Source organism: Pelodiscus sinensis, chromosome 6 (genome assembly GCF_052426305.1).
Source record: "Pelodiscus sinensis isolate ZL-2025 chromosome 6, ASM5242630v1, whole genome shotgun sequence".
NCBI lineage: Eukaryota > Metazoa > Chordata > Testudines > Trionychidae > Pelodiscus > Pelodiscus sinensis.
This window is the reverse complement of record NC_143057.1, coordinates 88,199,170-88,224,999: the sequence shown is the minus strand read 5'-3', so window position 1 is coordinate 88,224,999 and position 25,830 is coordinate 88,199,170. Positions and strand designations below refer to the sequence as shown.

Genomic DNA, 25,830 nt, shown 5'->3' with positions numbered 1-25,830 from the left:
CCACAGCAACCTATGCTGGAGCCCTACAGCAACTGCAGGGCTGGAGCACCGCAACAGCCCCCTGGAGCGCGGGGCCAGAGTCCCGTAGCAATTATGGGGCCAAGATCAGAGCCCTGCAGCAAACATAGAGCTGGAGCCCCACAGCAGCTCTCTGGAGTGCAGGGCTGGAGCCTCATGGCTGTCCCCAGATGTGCGGGGCTGGAGCTCCGTGGCAGAAGGCGGAGCCTGTGCTGCCCAAGAAGCTGGCAGCAGCTTGGCAAGCAGCCCAGCCAGGTTGGGGGTGACAGAAGGCGAGACAGGATGTCTCCTGGGGCAGCCTGCCAGCAGCAGGCAATGGGCTTGGGAGCCAGTGGCAGGAGACCTCCCCTGGTCTGGCAAATTCTCTCATTTGGGACTCGTCAGGTCCCGATGGTGCTGGACCAGGAAGATCCAACCGGTACTATGTCTGCCTATTGCAGTTATTATTTGTAACATTTTTATTTTGGAGACTGGAATAAAAAATTATTTATTTTTGTTCTCTGAAAATTCAACTAGCACTGTACTCCTTTAATACCATCATGTTACTAAATAACAGCATTAAGTAAATCCTAATGGTAGCTTATAATTAACACAGCAGACTTTCATGCCTCGTGTTAAATGAATTTCTAAAGTGGTCTTAAAGAAATGTGTTTTATTCTCAAAATTTGATATCTCATTTGCTATCACATTCTTCCTGCATTTAACTTCTTTCATGACATGTACACTGATACGTGAATATCTGTCTTCATAAGTTCCTTTATGTGACACAAGCACATTTGGAAGTCTTCCAAACATATTTCAGGCTAATACTTAAGCTACTATATTGGACTTGAACTTCTGTTTCTTAAAGAGCTCTTTCAGCTGTTGTTCAGTTGTTGCTTCTTTCTGCTGCATCAGCTCTGCAGTTCCTTTGGTCACTCCCCAGCCATCTGGCTTTGACATTGAAGGACAGTATGGCCTGCCTGAAGCAGGCAACAAATTCTCCCAGTACTCTTTTCTTGCCCTAAATAGAAATAAATGTTTTAATATTTTTAATGAATGAAGTTCAGAGAATGTTACAGTCTAAAATAAACTGTAGATCAAAAACTGATGATGAATTTCATTCATTTGCATAAGATTTTAGCTCAGTGTGAGGGTCTGGATACAGGAAAATATTTATGCCTTCACCAAATAGGTATTATTAGCATGGCAGGCAGTCTACATTAATTCTGTATTTCTAAAACCAGTAAATTATTTTCATATTAATCCAAACCAAAACATATTACATTTTCTTCATTCTAAGGGGCCTGTCCAGTTATATGTTCCCAAAACCGATAAACATGGGCGGTCAGTGAAGTTAGGGCTGGGAAAAACAATGCCTTCTCCCACCTATTACAGTCGGCCCCCGACTTGCGACGTGACTTCCTGGGGAAGTGTCGCAAGTCAGGGGCGTCGTAACTCGAACCTTCATTTATGATAGGCATCATGTGCCATCATAAATGCAGGCCAAGGATGTAAGTCGGGGGTTTCAGATCCTTCCACACTTACAAAAATGGTAGTAAGTTCGGGGGGTCGCAACTCAGGTAGTTGCATCTCGGGGGTTTCCTGTATACAGGATGCCCATGACAATATAGGTGCATTGAATTGGATTAAATGGGAGGGAAGGAATACAAACGTCCAGATCAATCCTGGTCAAAGTAGTCTGCAAAGACCCCATAAATTTTAGGGTTGCCAACTCGCCCAGACAGGAAGCCATTGCCACATACGGTATCCAGTTGGAAGCATTGGCAACCCTATTAAAGATCATTAAAGTATAAGAATTTAATTATTTTAACATGTTACAAGGCAGCCATTCAAGTCTGTGAAAATTTTGAATGTCATGAGACTTCAAGCTATCTTTAAGGTAATATGGGACTAGCACCTCTCCCCCCATTCATTTGTGCTGGTGAAAAGGAGGAAGAAATAGAAGAGTAGCACATGCATTCATTAAGTTTTCTCCATTATGGTAGTACCTTACTCTAATTGAACTAACAAGCTATTATAGCCCACATTTGTGTCCAAATGATCACATTTTGTTTTAGCATATAGATGGCTAGAAGATGTTCCTCAGTTTTAGCTAATGGATACCAACTAATTAGTCTGACCTTAAGTCAGCATATTAGGGCTAAGCTTCTTGGGGCTGGAACAATGTCTTCCTGAAAATATCATACAAGATGGACATTTTTTTAAAAGTATCCATTTCCTAGTGTTATATTATAACTCTAGGTCTGAAGACCTCAAACTCCCTTCAATTTCAGTGGGAGTTTTTGGACTGCAGTAAGGGCAAGCTAGGATCAGTTTCTTATCCTAAAGATGGTTTAAATGACCTGAGGTGAAATCCTAACCCCACTGAAGATAGCGGGGCCAAGATTTCACCCCTAGAGATTAGACCTGAGCTTTCGAAGTTATGCTAATATCCATGGGTGGTGGGTGAAGATAGGGCTGGGGAAGGCAAGCCTCCAGCCCCACTCCCACCCCTTCTACCAGAGTACACCCACATGGGAGCCAAGCCCCCCTCTGCCAGCACATGGCCCAAGCTTCCCCAGCCCCAGGGAATGGGAAAGGCAGGCAGCATGTGGTCCCATCTTCCCTGGCCCCAGAGCACAGGAAGGGATGGGTGCTTGGGGGCAGCAACATTCCACCCCCAGAACACCTACAGTAGGCATTCTGGGGGCGGAGTCTGGGTGGAGCCAGGCTGGCAGTTTGGGAAGACAGTGCCTTCTCCTGCCTATTATACCTGCTGCCCCTGGGTAATACATATAGATGTGAGTTTCTTTGGGTATGTCTACACTACCCCGTTAGTTCGAACTAGCGGGGGTAATGTAGTCATCTGCAGTTGCAAATGAAGCCCGGGATTTGAATTTCCCGGGCTTCATTTGCATGAAGCCGGCCGGCGCCATTTTTAAATGCCGGCTAGTTCGAACCCCGTGCCGCGCGGCTACACGCGGCACGGAGTAGCTAGTTCGGATTAGAAGCCTAATCCGAACTAGCTGTACTCCTCGTGGATTAGAGTACAGGAGTGCAGCTAGTGGAACGAGGAGTACAGCTAGTTCGGATTAGGAAGCCTAATCCTAATTCAAATCCCGGGCTTCATTTGCAACTGCGGATGACTACATTACCCCCGCTAGTTCGAACTAGCAGGGTAGTGTAGACATACCCTTTGAAAGCTTCATAGCCATCAAGTCTTTTCACTGTATGAGACAACACAGACTACTGTATATGGGGCATAGTTAATGTGCTGTTCAAGCCAATGTACATACCTTGCTCTGACCCAGGGTTTGGTATGCATGCTCAAACCACTACCCCAGCTACCATGTTTCTCAGAAGCCAGTGGCAAAAATCCTCTTTCAGTGGCCAGCTCCTCAGCTATTGCTCTGATGTGATAAGGCTCAAATCCACAGCAGCCTCCAATGTATCGAATCCCTAGATTATAGGCTTCTCGTGCATATTTCTGAACATCCCATCTGGTAACGATTCTTGGTTCCAGAGCTACAATGATATGCACTTGCTTTAACTGCAATAATACTTAGTTTTCACAGATATTTAGTAACATTTTCAGCTAAAGTTAATTTCGCAAATGGGCAAAGTACAATGTCACAGGCACGATTGGCCTACTGCAGTAAAGATTTTAAACACTGTTAATCAGGCTAGACACTACTGATGCAATATTTCATTACATTTTAGCTTTTACATGTTGCAATGCTCATCCTGTTGCCAGAAGCTTCCTTGTTCCAGAAGGATAGAGACTGATAAATTCTACTCTGACAAAACCCTAAGTCAATTTCCAGCTACTGGGTGGTTATTTAAGTGTAAGTCAGAGAGGTCACACTTAAAATACAGACTTTAGTCACATTTAGTTAACTTCTTAGTGATCTTTACTGAAAAAAATGTCAGTGCCACTTAAAAATAATATAAGTGGTTAACTCTATTCAGCTTCTTGTGTATATGGAGTATCAGCACCTCGGTGCTTTAAGGAACTCAGTGTTAATCCCCATACTTCAGAAACAAGTATCAACAAATTACTACTTGCTGCCTGAAGAAACAGATGTCATTACTTTAATCTACTATTATCACAATGCTATCAACTGACCTGCAACTGGGTGAAATACACCACAGCCTGTTTAACTTCTACTCTGCTTATTGAATATGAGGCGGGGAAATGTAGATGTGACCAACTTCCCTCTTTCCTCAACCATAAATTACTTGCAGAGGATTAGAAGTGCTGCACTGAGCCAATGTAGAACTGCCTCTTCCCCTCCAGCAGGCACTCTGTGAAAGTGACTTAGAAGAGGGGTAAAACTTTCTTTTCTCTGAGCCACTTTCCTTCTTGTTGCAGAAAGGGTGAGCAGAGTAGCAAAGCCATTGGGATGAGAAAAGAAAGACTTTGGGGGCGGGTGAGAGATAGAAGATGACCAACAAAGGAAGAAAGAAAAGTGGACAGAAAAATGGGGAGTGCAGAGGAAAAAAGAGGCAGGAAAAACAAGAGGGAACAAGTGGGAAGATGAGAAGAACAAAAGAACAAATCCTGCCAATTCCAAGAGGGCCCTGTAACAGCTGAATCAGTGTGGTGGTGCTGGATGAGAGTGAGGTTGGTTTTCAGGAGGCTGCACAGCGGATGCCTTGCTGGAGCAAGAGGCTCATGGGACGGTATTAGAGCAAGCTCCTTCTCCCCAGAAAGGAGGCAGAATTCCTTTTCCCACTTCCCTCTTGCAGAGATCCATAGCATCCAAGCAAATTACTCAAGATGGATACTAATTCAGATACAAAAGAAGATTAAGAAAGGCATATTCTGAGAATGAAAATCAATTTTAGAAAGAAAAACAAATATTTAAAGAAGGAGAATAATCAGTCTTAGGCTACGTCTAGACTGCAGGCTTCTTTCGGAAGAAGCTTTTCTCGAAAGAGACCTTCAGAAAAAACTTCCAAAAGAGAGCGTCCACACTGCAAAAGTGCATCAAAAAAGAAATATGCTTTTTAAAAAGAGAGCGTCCAGACTATATGGACGCTCTGTCGCATGTAAGCTGTGATTGCTAAGGACAGAATAGCCACCAGGGCAGTGCTTTTTCCTTTTTCCAGTGGACATTGGAAAGGTAGGATGAGGTGCTTCAGTACATGAAGAAAATAGTTAAGTGACATCCAAGGGTGGTTTAATAAACACATTTGTGCCTATCCCTACAGAGTGCACAAGGGGCTCTAGTACACATTGCCTGTATCTTGGCATAGAAGATACTTATGAGTGCAAAGATAATGCAACATGGGTGTGAAATACCAACAGACCAGACTCCAGCATTTTGTACCTACTTTGCCCCAATGTTAAAGTTTCTACGAATTGCAGGGCAAGAGAATTTTCTCACTTCTCTCACTTTTCCTTCAGTCCTTTTGTGTCGGCCCTGCACTGAGACTACAGGACCCAGCCAGGGTTACCTGGCTGCAGGGGCCCCTCCCCTGCAGCCCTACTGAGCACGCCCAGGCTGTAGCTCCACCATAAAAGCCTGGGGAAGGATTCAGTCTGGGGTAGCAGCTGGAGGAGAAAAGGGCTCCTGCACAGCGGTCACCAGAGACTCCATAAGAGGCTGGTGGGGATGCAGAGGCGAGCTGGTGTGCCCCAGAGACTGGAGTGGCCCAGGGCAGGAGCAGGAACTGCCTCTCCTGCCCCAAGAATGTTTCGGCCGGATTGCCCCACAGAGGGAGTGATCTGCTATCCGGTCACTCACAGGGCCCTGGGCTGGGACCCAGTGGAGTAGGGTGGGCCTGGGTCCCCCTACCTGGGATGCGTCCCTGCTACAACCCTAAACTGTGTTTCAGACTCAGGCTGGAGGGCCTTGGACTTAAGAGGTCCTGCGGAAGGGTCAGGCGGGAGGGGCCCACCACACCTTGCTACAGATCAGTCCTATGCTCAGTGAGTATGACTGTACGAACTTAATGCCACCTGGGGCAATAATCTCTCAAAAAGGAGTGGAGCTACGAGGAGCTAGACTTGGGCCTGAGTGTTTTCAACCTCTATCCTTCCCTACAAGTGGCACTTGTAGAAGGATGCAACAATTGCCACTTTCTAAATCATGCTTGTCACACATCCACTGACTCAGGCACATAAACCAGTTAAAGCACTGAACCTTTCACCAGCATGACTGAACCATTACAAGCTGTATTGATATAGTGCATGCCCATTAACAGCCCTGTTTTGGGTGCACATTGTACACTACATCCCTAGGCATTGCAAGGCTTGTGGATTGGTGCTTTCTTCAATTCCTGACAACTCCACAAGAAAGCATTTGAGGAGGTTGTGCTGGAACAATTGTATTTGAGTTAGAAGGGCCTGATAAAATTCATCCTAGGGTACTTAAGAAACTAGCTGAAGCAATCTGGAAACCATTTGTGATGGTCTTGGAGAACAAGTGAGGTTGCAGAGGCCTAGAGAAGGGCAAACATAGTAGCTATCTTTAAAAGAGGGCACAGGGAATTATAGATCAGGCAGTCTAACTTCAATGCCTGGAAAGATACTGGAACAAAATATTTAACAGCCAACTTGTAAGCACCTAGGGAAAAAAAGGATTAGAAAAAATAGCCTGCAAGGGTGGTTTTTTAATGGAACCTAATTTCTTTCTTTGACAAGTTCAGTGGTGGATAGAGATAAGCAGCCAGTGTGACATTTTGTCTTTGTAAGGGTTTTGACATAACATAAGAAAACTAAGCAAATGTGGTCTAGATGAGATTACCATTACACAAGTGCACAACTGTTTGAAAGACCGTCCTCAAAGACTAGTTATGAGTGGTTTGCTGTCAAACTGGGAGGATGTATCTAATGGGTTCCCACAGTCCTTGGTCTGATACTATTCATTATTTTAAATAAATAGAGTAAGTATACTTATACAATTTGCAGATGATGCAAAGCTGGGAGAGGGTGAAAGCACTTTGGAGGAGAGGATTAGAATATAAAATGTCCTTGATAAATTGAAGAGCATGGTCTTAACTCAAGATTATGAAATTTAATAAACATAAGTGAAGAACTTTGCATTTATGAAGCAGAACTGACTTAAATGGGGACTGTGCGTTATGTAATCTTGCCTTAATCTTTGTATTCAGGCCTGTCAGTGTGAAAAAGCTATTTGCATATATATTGGCATGTATATGCAACCACACTTAAGTTGCAGCCCTTGGCATGTTCTGTGAGTATCATTGTGGTCCCTGGGGCTTTCAAAGTTGAATATCCCTGGTCTAGGACTTCTTGATTCTGCCTCAATGCAGAGGTTTGGATTTTTTGAGGACTCCAAAATCTCTTCCAAACCAACAGTTCTGTGATTCTAACTTTCATTTTGGTTAATATCAACTGCTCTTGACTTTCCTTGATTTGAAATTCTGCACAGAAGTACAGCTTTATCTTGGCTAAATATAAACCAATTTTAAAATGGTCTTGGTCTTACCAAAAGGAAATTCTGGGAGATCAATGAATCCCTGCTTCCCACAGTCAGGAGTATGGTAAGCAAGTGGTTGAGATATCAGGTGTGCTTTCAATTTAGCAGACTCTAAGCCCTTTTTCATGAGCTCTACAGTTCTCAGGCAAGTCTCTGGGTCAAAATGGCAGTTCACTCCAATAATAGAGGCACCTGTGAAAAAGACAACTTTTCAGTTACACTGCTTCCCAGGAACTGAGCAATGATTTAATAGCAATTTAAGTTCCTAGCCAGAGTGCTTTTGAAGCAAAGCATTCAAGCTCTACACTAACAGTGTGACCATAAGCCTATCACAGCAGAATCGAGCAGCAGGACAGAAGCTAGAGACACTTTCTTAAAATCTTGCATGGTTCCGCCAAATTCTTCAGTGGGAAAGCTATGTCTTTTCTGTATGTTACCCATACTGCATTTATTTCCCTCACCTCTTAGTTTCCCACCAACTAGTACCATCATCAATAGTATCACACATCCCACCCACTTTTCCAGCCAACAGCCAGCAGCTTTAGCCCATCTTTGTACCCCCAGTGATCCTGGCACAGCTTCAGCAGCCCAAGCTGAGCAGTCTTATGACTGCTTAACTTTATGCCAGTTGTTATGGCCCAGTGCTCTACTCTACCAGGCAAGGATTATCAAGGCATAGATACCTGGTTATGCACCCTGTTTTGCTAGATGAATCTTGAGATGCACAGATATTAAGCAGGGAGAGCAAACATGGTTACATTTATTAATCGTAATCATCAACCTACCTAGTTCAGATGTGTATTTTTATGTTCCTTGAGTAGGATCCTCAATTCATCTCATGCTCCTAAAATATATCTATTTTAAGAGTAGATGGGGAGGACGTTTCTTACCAGCTTTAACCAGTTGGACAGCACATTCTCCAGGTGGTACACCATGCAAGTCTCCCTCTGGACCAATGCACATGGTAGCTGCAACTGGTTTTCCAGATACTTTTAAGGTTTCAACGGCCCATACTGCTTCTTCAACATGTTCAAAATACTGAAAAAAAATAAATCTAATCTATTTTCTTGTGCATGAGGACCCAGCGTAAGTGTTACACACTTTTTAATCTCTATTTCTCCACGGTATATCTCAGGGCCTGAGTTTTCTTTCATCTACATTGGCATTAACTATTGACTTCAGAAGTTACTCCAGATTTAGTAGACCTCCAACTTTTGGTACTGTGGCTGCGATTATGTTTGTACAATTTGCTCTCAGTAAATGGCTGCACACAGCACCCCAAAGAAAGAACTATGCCTCCAAGGCATGATTCTTTCCCTATTCCCCCTTGCTCCAAGTGAATGGTAATTTGGTATTAGTTAGTGCCAGAAGGAATTATTAACCCTCCTATCCAACCAATTCTGCTCTTTTTTGCTCCTTCCTTGTCTCCATTCACTACCATATGTCTGCATTCCAAACTTGCAGTGGAAATATGGGGAGACTACACTGGAGCGAAGATAGGAGGAAAGTGTTATGCTTCCTTATGCTCCTGTGTGGCCACAATCTGGCCCTGAATATTCACAAAAGATCCCAATTCCACAAGGAATACCCAGGACAGTCATCAGCATCATTTGAAGTATTACAGGCCAATACTATCTGCCACTCCAATTGAAGTCAACAGGAATGGGAAGAGCTTTGTACCTCTCTGGATTTAGCTGCAAATGAAGACAAAGGGCTCAATTCTTCATTCTGTCTTGTTCTATGGCCCCTTTACGACAGTCTGGCAGCATAAAGTAGCTGTTAAGGCAACAGACATTCCCCACAAAGAATGCTGCTGACATAGGGTTTTCCCCAGTCAGTTCCATTTCATCCCCTCAGAGGATGTGCTGGAATGAGGCCAGGAGAATGGAACTATGTGTGGAGCACCGCTGTATCCAGCTGTTCTCAAGGATCATGAGTAGCACAGTACAAGTTAGACTAGTCTTAAGGTTGCTGTAATTTACGATGGTAGTAGAGAAGGCACCCAAAGTATGTGGAGAGGCAAAAGTGAGGTAAAGACCATCACCCTCTTCCTTCATTCCTGCACAGAGCTAAGCTTGGCTGGAATAGAGATTTGGGCATAGGGCCTCAATTGCACATTACACTGCAATGCCTGCCAGCGTTATATTTTTTTAAAATATATCTGCTACTATTTACATATCAGCACAGTAGCAAATTTTAAAGGGAGAAATAAACATATGTCTGAATTCCCAAAAAACTGAATGAAGACTTCAATTCTAAGGAAATCTGACCAGCTGTCAAATTAAATAAATGGAAGGCACTTAGTTTCTTTACAGTTGGATTTACCTCTGCAATTAAGAAGTCCACATTCTTTTTGACAAAGACCTCTAACTGCTTTTGAAAAATTGCTTTAACCCCAACTTCATCCTTGCCACTCAGGTATGATGGTGTTTGACTAACTCCTCCAGCTACCAAAGCATCTCCTTCTTTAGCCACTTCCTTTGCAATGTCACAAGCAGCTTCATTCACACTCTGGCTCTGAAACAGGAAAACAGACTACATCAATAATGATTATTTATTACAGATATTCCTGCATTTCAGGAGAAAAAATGAGAGTCCTAGGAACCATAATGACTTTAGTTTGAAATCTTAAACATGAGTTTTTCAAAATCAATCACGTTGATCTGCATGAATTAATAAAAGAATAGATAAATATGGGCATCATATTAATGGAGATAGGAAGAATATAAGAAAAAAATGATTACAGTAATGTTAGAAACAAAGTCATTTGAATGCATTCTGATCATAGAATAATGTATAGCCACTCTATTTTAAGGCACTTCCAGGTTGGGATCTTTCTGGGTTTGTCTACACTGCAGTTTTTTCAGAAAAATGGTCATTTTTCAAAAAAAAGTCACTTCCACACTGTAATCACATTCTTAAAAAAAAAAAAATCGAATGAAGAGAGGTTTTTTTTTTTACATTGGTAAACTTCTTTCTACGAGGAAGAAGCCTCGGTTTAAGGATTATTTTGAGGGAAGTATTTTCTCTCGAAATAACCCTGCGAGGACCGAGTTTGATGTCCCAAAGTAGCACTATTGTGGAAAAGTGGCAGTCTGCAATTATGCAAATGAAGCACAGGATATTTAAATCCCCACTTTATTTGCAATTTCGGATGTCTACATTTGCATTCCTCCCTTGAAGGAGGAATCAACTGTAGACATACCCTAAGTGATCAAGACCTGATGACAGATGATGTGGTATAAGAATAGAGCTAAATAGGTCATTCTGATACATGCAGAGGCTTAGGGTAACCTTGATTTTTTAAATTAAGCCCCAAATACTGCCCTAGTACTTAACCGGGATAACTTCTCAGGGCACAGAGATCTCCATGGGCATGGGGTTGAGGAATTTCTTTCTTTCAGAAAATCTTCTCCGCTTATCAAAGGCTTGAGAAAGCAATGTGGCCACTTTGGCAGGGAGAAGAATGAGAGGAACCACATAATGGCAAACCTTCAATTCCCAAAAGATTTGCTATACAGGCTGTTTCAGAGCTCTGAGCTGGAGCCCACACCCACACTACTAACCCTAGGGGCTCACAATATCCTTCTCCTTCCCTGTGCAGCAAATCATAGTAGTTCTGCTATTATCAGGGCCCCTCTTTACTTAAAGAGGGGGTAAGATTTATGACCAAATCAGTATTTTGGATCTACTGACTATTGCTCTGTTGTAGATTATATGCTCTTTGCACATATTTTGTTCATATTTGTTATTTGCATATTTTCTCTGAGAATCGTCATAGTTTCTTGAGATTGTGTTGCTTCTCCAGATGCTGAAGAATTCCCTGCTATCACTGATCTTGCTGTTTGTGGATTTGGTCCTTAATGTATCCCATTTAAGATAACTCAAAATAAACTATGTTCCTTAAGTTGGATAAAAAGGTGACTTAGTAGCATTCCTTCTCCCTCTTCTTACAACTATCCACATTTGGATTTTTTCCCTTTTTCATTGTAAACAGGAGATCCTTCCTATCACTTCAGACCAAAAACATCATAAAGTCCCCCCAAATTTGACTGGAAATGTTATTTCAGTGCCCCTGAATATGGCTAAATTAACTTTGACAATTTGTAAAAAGAAGCAATAATGCCTGTGTGTTCAAACCAGAAAAAAATATCTATTTTCTACAGATCACCATTAAAACCCGTGTTTTACTCACAGATATTTTCTCAGCTACGTAGTTGCCCCTATTCTCTAATTTATCTTCGCTGGCATAAAAGCTGAATGTCTGTAAAACATTTGATCCAGCTCTGAGGAATTCCCGATGGAGTTGACGAACTGCAAGGTATTTTAAAAAAAAAGCAAAAAGAAAAGTTTATGGTTGTTACCATTTTAGCACCTGTCTGCACTGTTACATGTTTATTGGATCTTAGGTTTCTATACGTTATTTTTTGCTTAGGAAAGATTCTGAATTAATAGTACCCCTGAGCTTTGGAGCAACTATAATGTGCAGCACATGCTGACACCTTTTCTGTCAATTTACTTCAATGTGGAGGGACAATTTATAGAGGGAAGCAGACAATTCAGTCTCGTTGGCCAGTCAAACAGCTTCTGTTGAGATAGTAAGTTTTCAGTGAGGTGGTGATGACATGCAGTGATCTGTCTGGTCAACCATTGAGGACATTGTACCCAACAGTTACCCTGCTAGTAAGCTCACTCACACACTGGGTATTTGGTACCATGCCTATCTTTTGCTGTAGACTATACTGCAGAGCTCCCAAGTTGTAGCCACTGAATTGACATTCCGGCATGTACCCCAGAATTTGACAGCACTGCAGTCAGGCATTTTGTATGTTCAAGCACTGCCAGCTGAAACCCAAATAAAACATACTAGAAATATGGTGACCATATTTCCCTATGCTGAATACAAGATGCCTGGTAAAAACATTCATATTCAAGTGAGGTCAATGGCAATTTGTTAAAAAGAGCCTTTGTTAAAAAGAAATACTGAGTAGCTGGAGCCTTTTTATCTTCAAGGTAATGCCTCTCCCTCCCCTCCCTCCATGCCTGGGCCCCTGGGATAGACTCGCCTCTCCTGATGCTTGGCACTGCATCTTCGAGACAACATGTGGGGGGCATGCAGGATCACAAGCCCCTCTGATTTCTGTGAGGATTCACACTAGAATATGGCCAGCAACTTTCTTTCAGGACTGTGCAGAAAGGAAGGGATAGGAGCTGCTTCCAATTACAGGGGGGTTGGGGTAGGGATGACTTGGCCCATTTCTTTGCAGAGAACATCTCTTCCCTCCTCCTCACCCCACTCTCCCATGGCTAGATGCAGCTTGCCCTTCCTGCCCATAGAAAGGCAGCCAACAGCTCCAAGCTGCTCCTGGCCATAACATAATCCAGCCACTTCTGTCCCCTGACTACAGTATGGGCAGGAAGAGGTTACCCAGGGAACTTGACTGAAGGGGATTCAGCCAACTTTGCCAGATAGGTGTCTCAGCAAGGGAAGGTGCTCAGGGGACAAAGCAGCCCAGTATTCCCTTAAGGCAGGAACTAGGGCAGGGAAGCACGTAAAGAGGGTGCTACGACCCTGCCTGCAGTGGGTGGCGTGGGGAGAGGGCTGCTGCAGAGCCTGCTGCTGCAGAGCCTGCAAGGTCAGGGTGCAAACAAGTTGGAAACAGCTAAGCTCTGGAGTGGCAAGGAGGAAGCTGAGGGGCAGAGAAACTTTCCTCTGCCAGTGCTGTGGGGGGGCTTTGACACATGCAGGGTTTCGCAGCTCCTGGATGACATCCTGGGCCAGAGGGTCTTGAGCTTTCCACAGCTGCCAGCCCAGACAGACACAGAGGGGAGGAAGGAGCCTTTTAGTCAGTCTGTTGGTGAGATGAATGGTCATACCAAGGGCTGGTTCTCTGCACAGTGCTGGGAGCAGGACATATCAGAAGGGGGAAATATGGAGGAGCAGCAGAACTGAGGGGTGAAGGGACACAGCAGAAAGAGGACAGTGAGAGGGGGAGCATGTAAAGGGCCAATGGGTGGGCAGCAGAGACAACATATAATTAGTCACCACCTGCCTGCCCTCACCAGCCACCACAGCAAGCAGCCAGTTCTGGCGCCTGTTGGACAAGAGGAAGCAGGCAGCAGAGGGCGTCCGCTCAGGGTGCTACAATTGTTATCGGCGGTGAACAGAGATTAACAATTTATTTAACACACAGTCCACTAAATAGCAATCAGACAGACAGTACTTTCTTTTGGAAGACCACCTCCCTAGTAAATATGAAATAGTAGGAATAAGTGTAAGCCTCTGTATCCCATAGCCAAAGCTGAGACACTCAATCCCTTGGATTTTTATAAAGGTATATCGTAACACTATTCAAATGTCTCTTTCCAAGGCAGATGTTTTGAATGTTTTTTTAAAAGCCTTTGCTATTATATTACATTGTTGATAGACAACCTCATTCATTAGCCAACTCTATATGAGCACGAGAAAACACAATTTTCAAGGACAGGTTTCTAACCCAGAGCCAGCTCAAACAGTAGTCACTCTAGAGCACACTCTCTTCTGCTGATGCCTATGTTTTAGGATAAAATAGATTTTCTTCCTCATGTGAGCTGGTGGAAATCTTACTGTACTCTAAAGGAGTCAACACATGCTGTAGGGGTTCAAAATGCCCTTCTGAGGGCTTTTTTTGGTGTTAACTTTATTTTAAAAATAACACAAAAGCCCAGCCAAGCCTTTGTGGGCTTGGCTGATCCTAAAGTTTCTTAATACAGTGGAGCTTCAGAATCTCTAGATAGGCTCCTGTAGTCAGCGCATTCATATGTCTTTTGTATCTTTCATGCGTCAATGACCTGTCAGGAAGACTTAAACAGAGTCTTCCTAAAGGGTTCCAACTTCTGCTAAGAGTGTGGGTCAGTAAAGGTGCGTCTACAAAGCAGGGCTAAAGTCAAATTAAACTATACAAGCTGAGCTATATCAATTGCGTAGCTTAAGTTGAAATAGCCTAATTTGGTTTTTGGCACTGTCTACACAGCATGAAGTTGAAGAAACAATACTTTTCCTTCGACTTCCCTTACTCCTTGTAAAATAGGGTTACCGGAGTCGGAGTAAGAAGTCCTCCAGCTTGTCATTATATCAAAATAATGGCTTGCAGTGTGTCATGTTACTGGATTTTAAAGGGAGAAGCCACATCACTGCTGCACCCATAAGGGGGGGAGGTGTTTGCCCCAATATGGACAAATTGGAGAAATGGTCTGAGGTAAACAGGATGAAGTTTAATAAAGACAAATGTAAAGTGCTCCACTTAGGAAGAAACAATCAGTTTCACACGTACAGAATGGGAAGCCACCGTCTAGGAAGGAGTACAGCAGAATGGGATCTAGGGATTATAGTGGACCACAAGCTGAATATGAGTCAGCAGTGTGATGCTGTTGCAAAAAAAGCAAACATGATTCTGGGATGCATTAACAGGTGTGGTGTGAGCAAGACACGAGAAGTCATTCTTCTGCTCTACTCTGCGCCGGTTAGGCCTCAGTTGGAGTATTGTGTCCAGTTCTGGGCACCGCATTTCAAGAAAGATGTGGAGAAATTGGAGAGGGTCCAGAGAAGAGCAACAAGAATGATTAAAGGTCTGGAGAACATGACCTATGAAGGAAGGCTGAAAGAATTGGGTTTTTAGTTTGGAAAAGAGAAGACTGGGGAGGGACATGATAGCCGTTTTCAGGTATCTAAAAGGGTGTCATAAGGAGGAGGGAGAAAACGTGTTCATCTTGGCCTCTGAGGATAGAACAAGAAGCAGTGGGCTTAAACTGCAGCAAGGGAGGTTTAGGTTGGACATTAGGAAAAAGTTCCTAACTGTCAGGGTGGTCAAACACTGGAATAAATTGCCCAGGGAGGTTGTGGAATCCCCATCTCTGGAGATAGTTAAGAGTAGGTTAGATAAATGTCTATCAGGGATGGTCTAGACAGTATTTGGTCCTGCCATGAGGGCAGGGGACTGGACTTGATGACCTCTCGAGGTCCCTTCCAGTCCTAGTATTCTATGATTCTATGAAAGTCTGTACAAAGGGGGCCATGTGAGATGTCAAATGAAAGCTTATGTTCTACTGATTTTATGTATATTATTTATGTACTTGCATAATATCTGTATGTGGAGTTATAAATATGTTCTCTATGTTGATGCTGGAAGATTCTCTGTCTGAGACAGAGCAATAGGCCAGGAATGTTCAGTCAGTGACTATGCTAATTAGCAAGGCTCCAGGGACAAGGCTCTCAGAGAGGCCAATACACATCTGAGGAATGTATCTAGGCTGCAAACCAGCCAATATCATGACTCCTGACATGGGACACAGGGATAGGTCACTGGGCCATGTGACCTGCTCCAGCTCAGAAGATATCAGGGATGGATATAAAATACCATGAGGTGGACTCCAGTTTGCCTTCAGTTCTGCTACTGATTCCAGATGCAGACTTGCGAGGAACAGTGAGCCGGGAAGAATTGTTGACCTGACATAGGATGTACACCAGAGACTTTTAAGATAGCAGTTTATAACATCTCTGCTGAGCGCCTGCATCCAGAACTTGGTGATTTGATACATGTAGGCTGTGTCTAGACTGCATCCCTTTTCCGTGAAAGGGATGCAAATTAGACACATCGCAATTGCAAATGAAGCGGGGATTTAAATACCCCCATTTCACTTGCATAAACATGGCTGCTGCGTTTTTCCGGCTCAAAGCTTTGCCGGAAAAAAGCGCCAGTCTAGACGGGGATCTTTCGGAAAATAAAGCCTTTTCCGAAAGATCCCTTATTCCTTTTTTTAAGAGGAATAAGGGATCTTTTGGAAAAGGCTTTGTTTTCCGAAAGATCCCCGTCCCCGTCTAGACTGGCGCTTTTTTCCAGCAAAGCTCTGAGCCGGAAAAAAGCAGCAGCCATGTTTATGCAAATGAAGCGGGGGGGATTTAAATCCCCGCTTCATTTGCAATTGCGATGTGTCTAATTTGCATCCCTTTTACGGACAAGGGATGCAGTCTAGACACCGCCATAGTGTATTCTCCTTAACAACCTTATTATCAACCTTTTTTCTTTTATTAATAAACCTTTAGATTTTAGATTCTAAAGAATTGGCCCAGCGTGATCTTGTGGGTAAGATCCAAAGTGTAAATTGACTGGGAACTGTGGCTGGTTTCTTGGGACTGGAAGAACCCATTCGGGGTAGGTGAGATTGGGTTCTATAACCTCTCACCTGTATGTAAGGCCCGGGGCTGATTGTGGCACAGGGAGAGCTGGGATGTCTGAGGGGTTTTGCTCCTAAGGCTCCCAGCTGGTTGAATTGGCAGCTGAAGCACTCTGTGTGACTGGTTTATGACCTGTTTGGGAACAGTCTCCAGTCTGGGGCTGTAAGGAGCCCTAGTTTTTGAGCAATTCGCCATGAGTGGACACCCTCAGCTGTGCCCAGACCCGGCCTGGTCCGTCACACAGTGTAGTCACGCTCTTTGTTATTTCAGAATAATGCCATTTATTCCAAAATAACGTTGCTGTGTTGACATAGCCTAAGAGAGAGCCCACACATTCTCTTACAGCTCTTTAATAATGTGTGACTTGTTTTACCTCCCTCTTTCCATGGGCTTCAGGTGCTCCTTGTTTATGATTGGGCATCCCCAGCAGAGTGGAAAGTTCACAAAAATCAAGGAGTTGGTAAGCTATTAAAAAAAGTTTTGTAAATAAGCAAACTGGATGAATAGCCCAAACAACCAGGTAAGGAATCAGCAGGAAGTTAAATTTATCAATATTTAGAGAGGCTACATCATTTAGGCACTGGTCAGAAACTAGGGATGTAAAATCCCATTTAATTAGTTAACCAGTTAAACACTAAGTATAACCAGTTAAAAAGGGAGGGGTGTGCTCCAGCCTGGCCCAGGCTGAAGCAGCCCCCACTCCTTCAGGGTATGTCTACACTACCCTCCTAGTTCGAACTAGGAGGGTAATGTAAGCATACCGCACTTGCAAATGAAGCCCGGGATTTGAATTTCCCGGGCTTCATTTGCATAAGCTGGGCGCTGATATTTTTAAATCCCGGCTCGTTCAAACCCCGTGCCGCGCGGCTACACGCGGCACGGACTAGGTAATTCGGACTAGGCTTCCTAGTCCGAACTACCGTTACTCCTCGTGGTCTCCACGTCTGCTGGCAGTGGTTCTGCCTTCATTGCTGGGTTCCCGGCCAACAGCCACTGCTCTTCAGCTGCCCAGTGCCACCTCCAGCAGAAGCGGTGTAGAAGTAAGGGTAGCAGTACCACAACTAGACCATGAAATTGGTAGTTATACTTATAGTTGAGGTACAGTAGCTAAAGATGTGCTTTGTTTTTAAAGTTTGTCATTATACAATTCAGTCATATCATTTTTCATTTCAGCCCACAATGTGGACAAAATGTGACCTTGCACAAATCACAAAGCAATATTATTAGAGATCTTGAAGAGTGTCAGTACAATGATAGCATTTTAAGTTGTTTACACATTTCTCACATTGTAGGCATTTAGGGCTCATTTCTGAACTCCTTAATATCTACTCAAGTAATATCCTCCCCTAAACCAAAAAACAACCTTTCCCTCTCGGTTACCTACCCTGCCCCATGTTCTCCTTTTCTTAGTCCTCATATTCTCTTTCTCAATTATTTTTCCTCCCCTACTCCCTTTTCAGAACCTCCATCTCGTATCTGCTCTTCTTATAAGGTAGGAAGGATTTGATAGCTCTGAAGCAGTTCATACCAGCTGGCCCAGCCAGCTGCTTCCTCTACTTTCCACACCTAATTTCTGCGTAACTTGATCATATAATGTGCAGGAGCAAAAGTAGGCAGTGCGGAGGAGGCACTATATTGTACAGAAGAGGAAATGTTCACACTTCATATTAAAGGAATAACTTATAAATAGTATATAAAGGATTATTAAATGTTATAGACATGAGGTAATAGGCTTTCAGCTTATTAATAGCAAATATCATAGTCTATTTTAAGCCCTGGTTAATCAATTTTAAAAATATATATATTAACCAATTATCAACATCATTTAAGCTATTTGTACAGGTTCCCTTAATATAAAGCATTATCAGAGGAAGTCAAGCAACTCAGCAACTTTTGAGAAGTCACTAAGTACAGAAGCAGCTTCATATCTTCTAGTTGCTTCTGAAGCATCATATGAGAAAAGGTTTGGTTCTCAGCCCGAAGCACAATTTTAGGTTGTTAGATCCTTCGCAGAATAGTCTAGCCCAGCATTTCCCAAAGTGTGGTCTGCGGCCCAGTACTGGTCTTTAGAAAAAAAATACTGGCCCTCACAAAAATGTTCGTTCACAATTATTGGGAGAGAGCCTGCCGCTGCGGCATCTCTGCTGGGCATGCTCCCGGGCAGCAGGGCTAGATCCGGCGGGTGCTAGGACCTAGGGAGAAGGCCGTGCGCTGTGCACACCGACGCAGAACACCCGGCACCAGATGCAGCCCGGGGAGCCAGCACTGGCCGATAAAGTGACCGGGATTGGAGTCAGGAGGGGGGGCGGAACAACCCGCCAGACAGGTAGGGACAGCAACATACCCCGGGGCAGAGTGAGGCCCACGGTTTCATCCACAAACGCAGACACGACTGGGGGAGAAGACACGGGACTACTCACCCGATCTCCAGGGCCCATACAAGCCAAGTCACCTACCAGGGCTTCAGAGGGACCTTCTAATTGTACTGGTCCCAAATGGGGGTGAAGTAGATACCTCGGGGTTTGGGTCAGGAAACCACCCAGGGCAGTCGACCGGGCCCACTCCTGTTGGCTGTGGGGGCTTTGGGAGAACCAGAAACAATTTATTTGCTTATTCATAATTTGCTTAGTGAATACGCAAATATGCAAATAAATGTTACCGATCCTCCAAAAGCTTGTGAATGGGTTTACTGGTCCCCAGTATCAAAAAGATTGGGAACCACTGGTCTAGCCCTTCCCACTCAAATGTCTACTAATAGACAATTCCTAAGCAATATACTCTATCATCAGATGAGATTAAAGAAATCGAAGATGGCTAGAGAAAGACAACAAGTTTTTTAAGACAAGACTTTCCTCTGAGGGTGCATCTAGCACCCTAAACTCAAAATAAGATATGCAATTTTTCCTACAAAAATTGCATATCTTATTTCAAAATAGCTTATTTCAAAATTTGGCGCATTTACACAGTGCCAAATTTCGAAATAACACACTATTTCAACACATCCCTTAACTCTTGTGGAATGAGGGTTATGGGGATGATGAAATAGTGGCCCGTTATTTTAAAAAATATTTCAAAATAGTGGGCACGTTTAAAAGACGCTGGAAGTGTCCCAAAATAGCCCCACTGTCTAGATGTACCGTTAGATAAAATTTATCATCATAGTTATAAAGATATTTACCTATACAGCCTCATATGACCTGGGAACAGGAAAAAAACAGAACACTTTTTGAAGTCTAATAGAATCTTAATATTTTATCTAATTTGTTCATAAGGACATTCTTATGATGAGCCTGTAACAAGGCAGGCTCTGCTCCAGTCCTGAGATCCAACACAAACTGTACACAAAAGTCTCAAAGGGGTAGCCATGTTAGTCTGTAACTTAAAAAAACTTAGAAAACAATGAGTGGTCCTGTAGCACCATAGGGTATGTCTACACTGCCACCCTAGTTCGAACTAGGGTGGCTAATGTAGGCATTCGAACTTGCAAATGAAGCCTGGGATTTAAATATCCTGGGCTTCATTTGCATGTTCCCAGGCGCTGCCATTTTTAAATGCCCCATAGTTCGAACTACCTGCCTGTTTTGCTCTGGAAAAGCCTCAGAGGCGCGGGACCCCACCGCAGCTGCGGCTTTGCTCCCAGTGTCCCTGGTCTGCTGGAGATGGTCCCCAGCAGACCAGGGGCACCGGGAGCAAAGCCGCAAAAACGGCGGGGTCCCGCGCCTCTGAGGCTTTGCCAGAGCAAAGCCTCAGAGGCGCGGCACCCCGCTGCGGCTTTGCTCCCCGTGTCCCTGGTCTGCTGGGGGGGGGGGGCACAGCTAGTGCGCCCCCCCCCCCCCAGCAGACCAGGCTTTTGTTGTGGACCCTGGGGCAGAGCAGCTGGGGCGCTGCCGGTTGGCCTCTTAAGGGGGGGTTGTCTTATACGGCGAGTATAGGCGAAAACCTATGTTTTAACTAGAAAATTAGGGGGTCGTCTTATACGCCCAGTTGCCTTATACGCCGGAAAATACGGTAACTACTGTTATAAAAAAGATTTCTCTGGTATTCCTATTTCTTGCATTCAATTTAAGGGCACTACATTTAAAAAGAATAAAAGGAAATACTTTTCGACCCAATGTAAATAGGCTTGTGGAACATGCTGCCACAGGATGTTATAAGGATGATTAAGTTTCTAGAAAAGATTTCATATATAAATAGATAATAGCATCTACATTACACTTGTTATACTATAATTTTCAGTCCTCATGCTTTGAGGCAGAAGATGATCACTTGCTAGGTCAGGAGGAAATTCTGCCGCAGGGCAGAGAATTAATTACTCCATTAATTAATGCATTAGTGCATTTTGGGGAAAACAAAAGGAGATTACACCATCCTCTGATGTATGTTGCATTAGCCATTGTCAGAGAGAAAATATCTGGCCTGTTCTACCTTGGCATTTCTTATGTTTTTATAGGCTTTCATTTTTTCTCATTTTACAGTGGAGCAAATCTTATATGAAAAGATCTCTAAGTCCTTACATTAATTATGAAAAGCCTCTAATTTCTTGTAGGCATTAAACAAACTGTATCACTTTAAGGCAATACGAAACTCCTAAAATATCCCCACTATTGCAAAGGTGCATGAGTCTTAAATAATCAAGCAGCTGTTTCAATACTTGTATTTAAAAACCTACTAATAATTCTATTAAATAAACATATGTAATTTATTATATACAGTCAAAGATTTTTACAATTTTCACATGATTACAGTTTCTTGATAAGACTGACCTGCTTCTGGATATTCTACTGCAGCTTCTGGAGTCCAGGGTCCAGCTTTTACATAACCTCTCTTTTCAAGAGCTATCACAAAGCCTCCATCTCCAATCACAATTTCTCCAGCATCTAGCCGTTCTAGAATACCCTGAATGATACAGGAGGAAAAGTTGATGAATGGTAGCTATGTACTATAGTTGTGTACGCTACACACTTCTCAAGATAAAGACTTTGTCATATTTTGTTTAAAAAAACCAAGCATATTTCTGAGGCTATTGCAATCAGAAAAACAGTGGCAGCAGCAATAAAAATGTTATTCCATTTATTTAAAACATGTTTCAGACTTAAATAATGGCAAAAGATCAGTTTTCAAAAAGCATAGGATTTTATTATATTAAGCATACATATAGTACCTGGTCTCCCAACTATGAGCACAATTTTATTAAAAATTGGAAAAATGCACATTACCCCAAATCAGAAGCCCACCTGTATTCCTTTGAAAATAAATAGTTGAAATCCCAAAAGCTTTGTTAACTTTTGGAAGAGAAACACTAGTGTCACAGGTATTTTTAGTAACTCATTTACTCTTCAGTTGTGATAAAGGTCACCAAGGCAATGCTACAACACAAGTATCTTGTGGTACAAAATGACACAACTATGGGTATCATGTCTCAGCTAAAAAGCATGCATGTAATATTTTATTGACACACATCTCAGTTTTCTGTGTAAATTCTTTTCACTGGGTTGGTTTGTTCACACACATTGTAAAAATGAAAGAGAACCTTGCCCATTTTGCACAGCTCAGAAGTTTTAAAAGATATCAGGTTATTATGCCCTGCTTCTTGTCTTGAATTGTAAGGTTGTGCAAAGAAAATACATATAGTTTTCTTTTCTAATTTGAATAATATTGGAGCAAGATAATATTGCATTGGTTGTATCTGAAAATATTAGATGTCTCGTATTCCTCTCATTGGTATATGTACCTAAACATTTCTAATACGTGGACCGCTACTGCACAATATCCCTACATATTAGATTCTTCATATTAGATTTGGATCTTCATATTAGATTTGGATCCATCTTATTTTTCAATAAAATACAGACATTTTTTTCACAATGGCTACACAGCCATGGGAGTTGGAGTTCAACGTTATTGCAATTAAGGCTAGTTACTTTACCCTCCGTATCTAGCCCCTTTCAAATGGCGTAATGCAGTTTATTGTTTTATGCAGAAGTATCTAAGCCCTAGAGGAAAATTAAAGCTTTGTTGATGTACAGTTGTGTGTGGTTTGAAAGCCATTGGCACTTTTTCTACTTTTTAATCTCTGCCCTTTGATAGATTTTTCTCTTTGAGAGATATAAAGCAAAACTTCTGTAATGAGCGCTTCACTGATCCACACATTGCATAAATTGCATATAGAAAGAATAATTTCTCAGCACAGCTTTGATAGAGATCTGAGTAGGCTCTCATATTAACTTTATTCTAAAATATACACTGTAAGAACATTCACTTATATACCATTAGCATAAATATTTCAGACTAAAATTACATTTTTAAAATAAATGAACAAACAATGCATTGTCCCTGCTGTTTTTAAAAATGATTTGTTTATGCACTGTGCCTGATAATGCTCCAATTAAAATCAGACTGTTTGCAAATTAATAACTGAATGCCCAGAATGGGTCTGGCCAAGCAATCTCAAGCAGTGATTCTCAATCTTTAGCAACCCAAGGACCCTCATTTCTTCACAGACTCACAGACTTCTAATTTTCTCTCCCAGGTGCTCAAACTCCACTGAAGTTCAGGCCTCACCTCCACTCTACCACTTCTCCCAAGGCCCCACCCACTTCTTCCCATTCCTGTTCACCTCCCTTGCTTCTTTTCACCCCTTCCCCAGTGCATACTGTCCATGCTTCTCACCTTCCCTTCACAGTGCCTCCTGCACACTGCAGAACAGCTGTTCTTCAAAGTGCAGGAGACACTGTTAGAAAGGGGGAGGAATTGATTAGTGGCCTGCAGGAGGCACTAGAAGGGATAGGGAGGAGCTGATCAGCCCTGGACATGAATCACAGACTCCTTGGAGTACTTTGGGGTCCCTGATGATCTAGAGTAAATCTGACATGTTGACTACCATAATCTGGGTCTCATGGTCTGCCAAGGAAGCTTTGGCTGTGGAGTTCATTTCAAAAGTTTAAATGGAGTGGACCAAGGCTTTCTAGAGAAGGAAACTTTGAATGTATATTTCACATCATGCATTAGTTAAATCCACTACAAAGTACCTTGTACATGTTAATATGAAATATTCTTCAGATAAGAAGTGGGCTGTGCCCATGAAAGCTCATGATACCATCTACATATTTTGTTAGTCTTTAAAGTGCTATCAGATTAACTATTTAAGTTTTTCCTGTTACTGACTAACTGGGCTACCCCTCTAAAGCTCTTTAATTTTTGTCTGTATCTACCTATTTGTGGAAAAGTCCCCTTCAGTAGTTTTCAGCTTGTGGTCCAGGGTCTTCTGGGGGTCTGCAGACTATGTCTAAGATTTCCCAAAAGGGTTCCTCCATACCCCCATCTGAAATGTTTTAGGGGTCCACAAATGAAAAAAAGTTGAAGACCACTGTTCTGGGATAGAGCAGCATTGCAAATTCTGGTAAGTGACTGCCCGGTAACTTACTATCAGGGTGTGAAAAAGCACGCCCCCCATGCAGCAAGTTACAGCACGTAAAAGTGTTAACAGTCTGTTTACATTAGCACTTTACAGCGCTGTCACTTGTTTTTTCACACCCCTGAGCGAGAAAGCGGCCGCGCTGGAAAGTGCCAATTTAGACACGGCCCTGTGCCCTAGGAGAAGCAGCCGCTAAGGGCTTGAGCCCCTCACTTGCAAAGTGTGGAGACGGCGCGGTGCTGGAACAAACAGGGTCGCTTCGCCGAGGTACCATGGGCGGCACTATCCCTGGCTCCCACTCGCGGGGCCGCTGCTAGTGCCCGGCGGCGGGACGGAGGGGGAAATGAAAGCGTCATGCAAAAGTGTGGGCGGGCAAAATCGTACTCTGAGAACAGCACCACGCTCTGACCCTGCCACTTCCTTGCGGACACAAACCCTTTCGCCCCGGGGCGCGGCAGGAGACAGGATTTGAGACCGAGGAGCAATCTCTATGGGTGGCAGGTCCGACAGGCGCTGTCGCAATCTATGACAGTCACACGCTGCTGCTATCTACCGCACGGCGCGGGCTGGGGACTTGCAGCCAGGCGCGAGTCCCGGGGCATTTACCTTCTTGGCGTGCTGGCGGCTCTCTGCCACAGGTGGCGCCTGCATCTTTCCGGGGCGCTCGGAGCGTACAGAGCCGTGCGAGCCCAGCCCGCCCCTTTATAGCCCTGGAGGAGAGGCGGGATGGGGGTGGGTCCTGCCGAGCGCCCCCGATGCCCATTGCGGAATAGGCGGCACTTTCCCGCCTCCCACCCCTGCTCTAGGTCTCTGACTGCTCTGGGGACGTGGCTCCACCGCGAGGTGCCGATCCTGCGTGGGCCCCTCTGTAATCCCGCGCGGCTCTGCCCGACGCCGCGGCCCCTCTTCCCCCTCCGACCTGATGCAAGCCAGGCAGATGTTTGCTGGGGGTGAGGGCTGCGTGCCCACGCCCCATGCAGGGCAGCTCTCATTCCTCCTCCCCCACCCCCCAGCCCGCTAGGCAGGGCGGGCTCGGCTCCCTCAGCTAAGGGGATTGGCCTCGGGAGGCGCCGGGCTGTGGCTCGGAGGGAGGGAGGAGGCTGTTCTGCCTCCGTCCCCGCTTCCTAGTGAGCCAGCCCAGCACCCCGGAGAGTCCGGCACGCGCCATGCTGCGGGGAGCCCTGCGGCTGCTTCCACCCCAGCTGCGAAGCCGAGTGCGCCCCGTTAGCAGCGACTCCGGCACCGCGGGGCGGTGAGTCCTGCGCGCTCTAATCGCCTTTTTCTGGTGGAGGGAAAATGTTGGCGCGGATGGATGGAGCCTGGTACTTCGCTCCTTCCCCGTGCACAGGCTCACCTCTCCCCAAGTCCGAGTGAACGAGGTGAGGGCGGGCTCGCTGTCCTGGACAGCCAGGTCGCTCCCATCCCTAACTCTCATTTCCCTCACGCCTTTCCCAGCTGAATTGCAAAGTAAGTACCATTGGCAGAAAAGAGGCACCCTCGAATCGCACCAGTCTGCTGCGTTTGACAGGGGAGGCCTTTAAAATACAAGTGAAAAGGCGTCAGCCGGTTTTGGCTTCATTACAAGAGGGGAACCCGAATTTAGCATCTGCGGCTAAAATTAAACATTCAGCGCTGCAAACTTATACCATAACGTCTTAAAGGAGCCAGCCAAGGAAGGAGCTCTTCACTTGATGTTCATTTTTAACAAGTCTTAACTTGGGGAAATTCTAAAGGATTAGTGGACTGGAACCACA

General features: G+C 44.1%; 2 protein-coding genes across 4 annotated transcripts in view; one reads left to right on the top strand and one right to left on the bottom strand.

The window, feature by feature from the left end:
• Nucleotides 1-650: 650 nt before the first annotated feature.
• Nucleotides 651-24,804, bottom strand: LOC102445649 (betaine--homocysteine S-methyltransferase 1). The gene is made up of 8 exons (XM_006119143.5): nt 24,683-24,804; nt 21,426-21,558; nt 11,644-11,762; nt 9,774-9,965; nt 8,339-8,486; nt 7,458-7,640; nt 3,297-3,525; nt 651-1,021 (listed from the first exon to the last, which is right to left on the bottom strand). The coding sequence occupies exons 1-8, from the start codon at nt 24,725-24,727 to the stop codon at nt 829-831; spliced, it is 1,242 nt and encodes a 413-aa protein (XP_006119205.1). The 5' UTR covers nt 24,728-24,804; the 3' UTR covers nt 651-828.
• A 97-nt stretch (nt 24,805-24,901) lies between these two features.
• DMGDH (dimethylglycine dehydrogenase) overlaps nt 24,902-25,830 on the top strand; it is a 69,404-nt gene continuing 68,475 nt past the window's right edge. The window contains exon 1 of one of the 3 annotated variants that reach the window (XR_012904868.2): nt 24,902-25,328. Coding sequence is in view for 1 of the 3 variants with exons in the window: in XM_006119142.5 (XP_006119204.1) it covers nt 25,243-25,328 (86 nt within the window). In the remaining 2 variants the exon portion in view is untranslated. The remainder of the gene's footprint in view (nt 25,329-25,830) is intronic. The other 2 variants (XM_006119142.5, XM_025182630.3) reach the window with 2 other exon arrangements.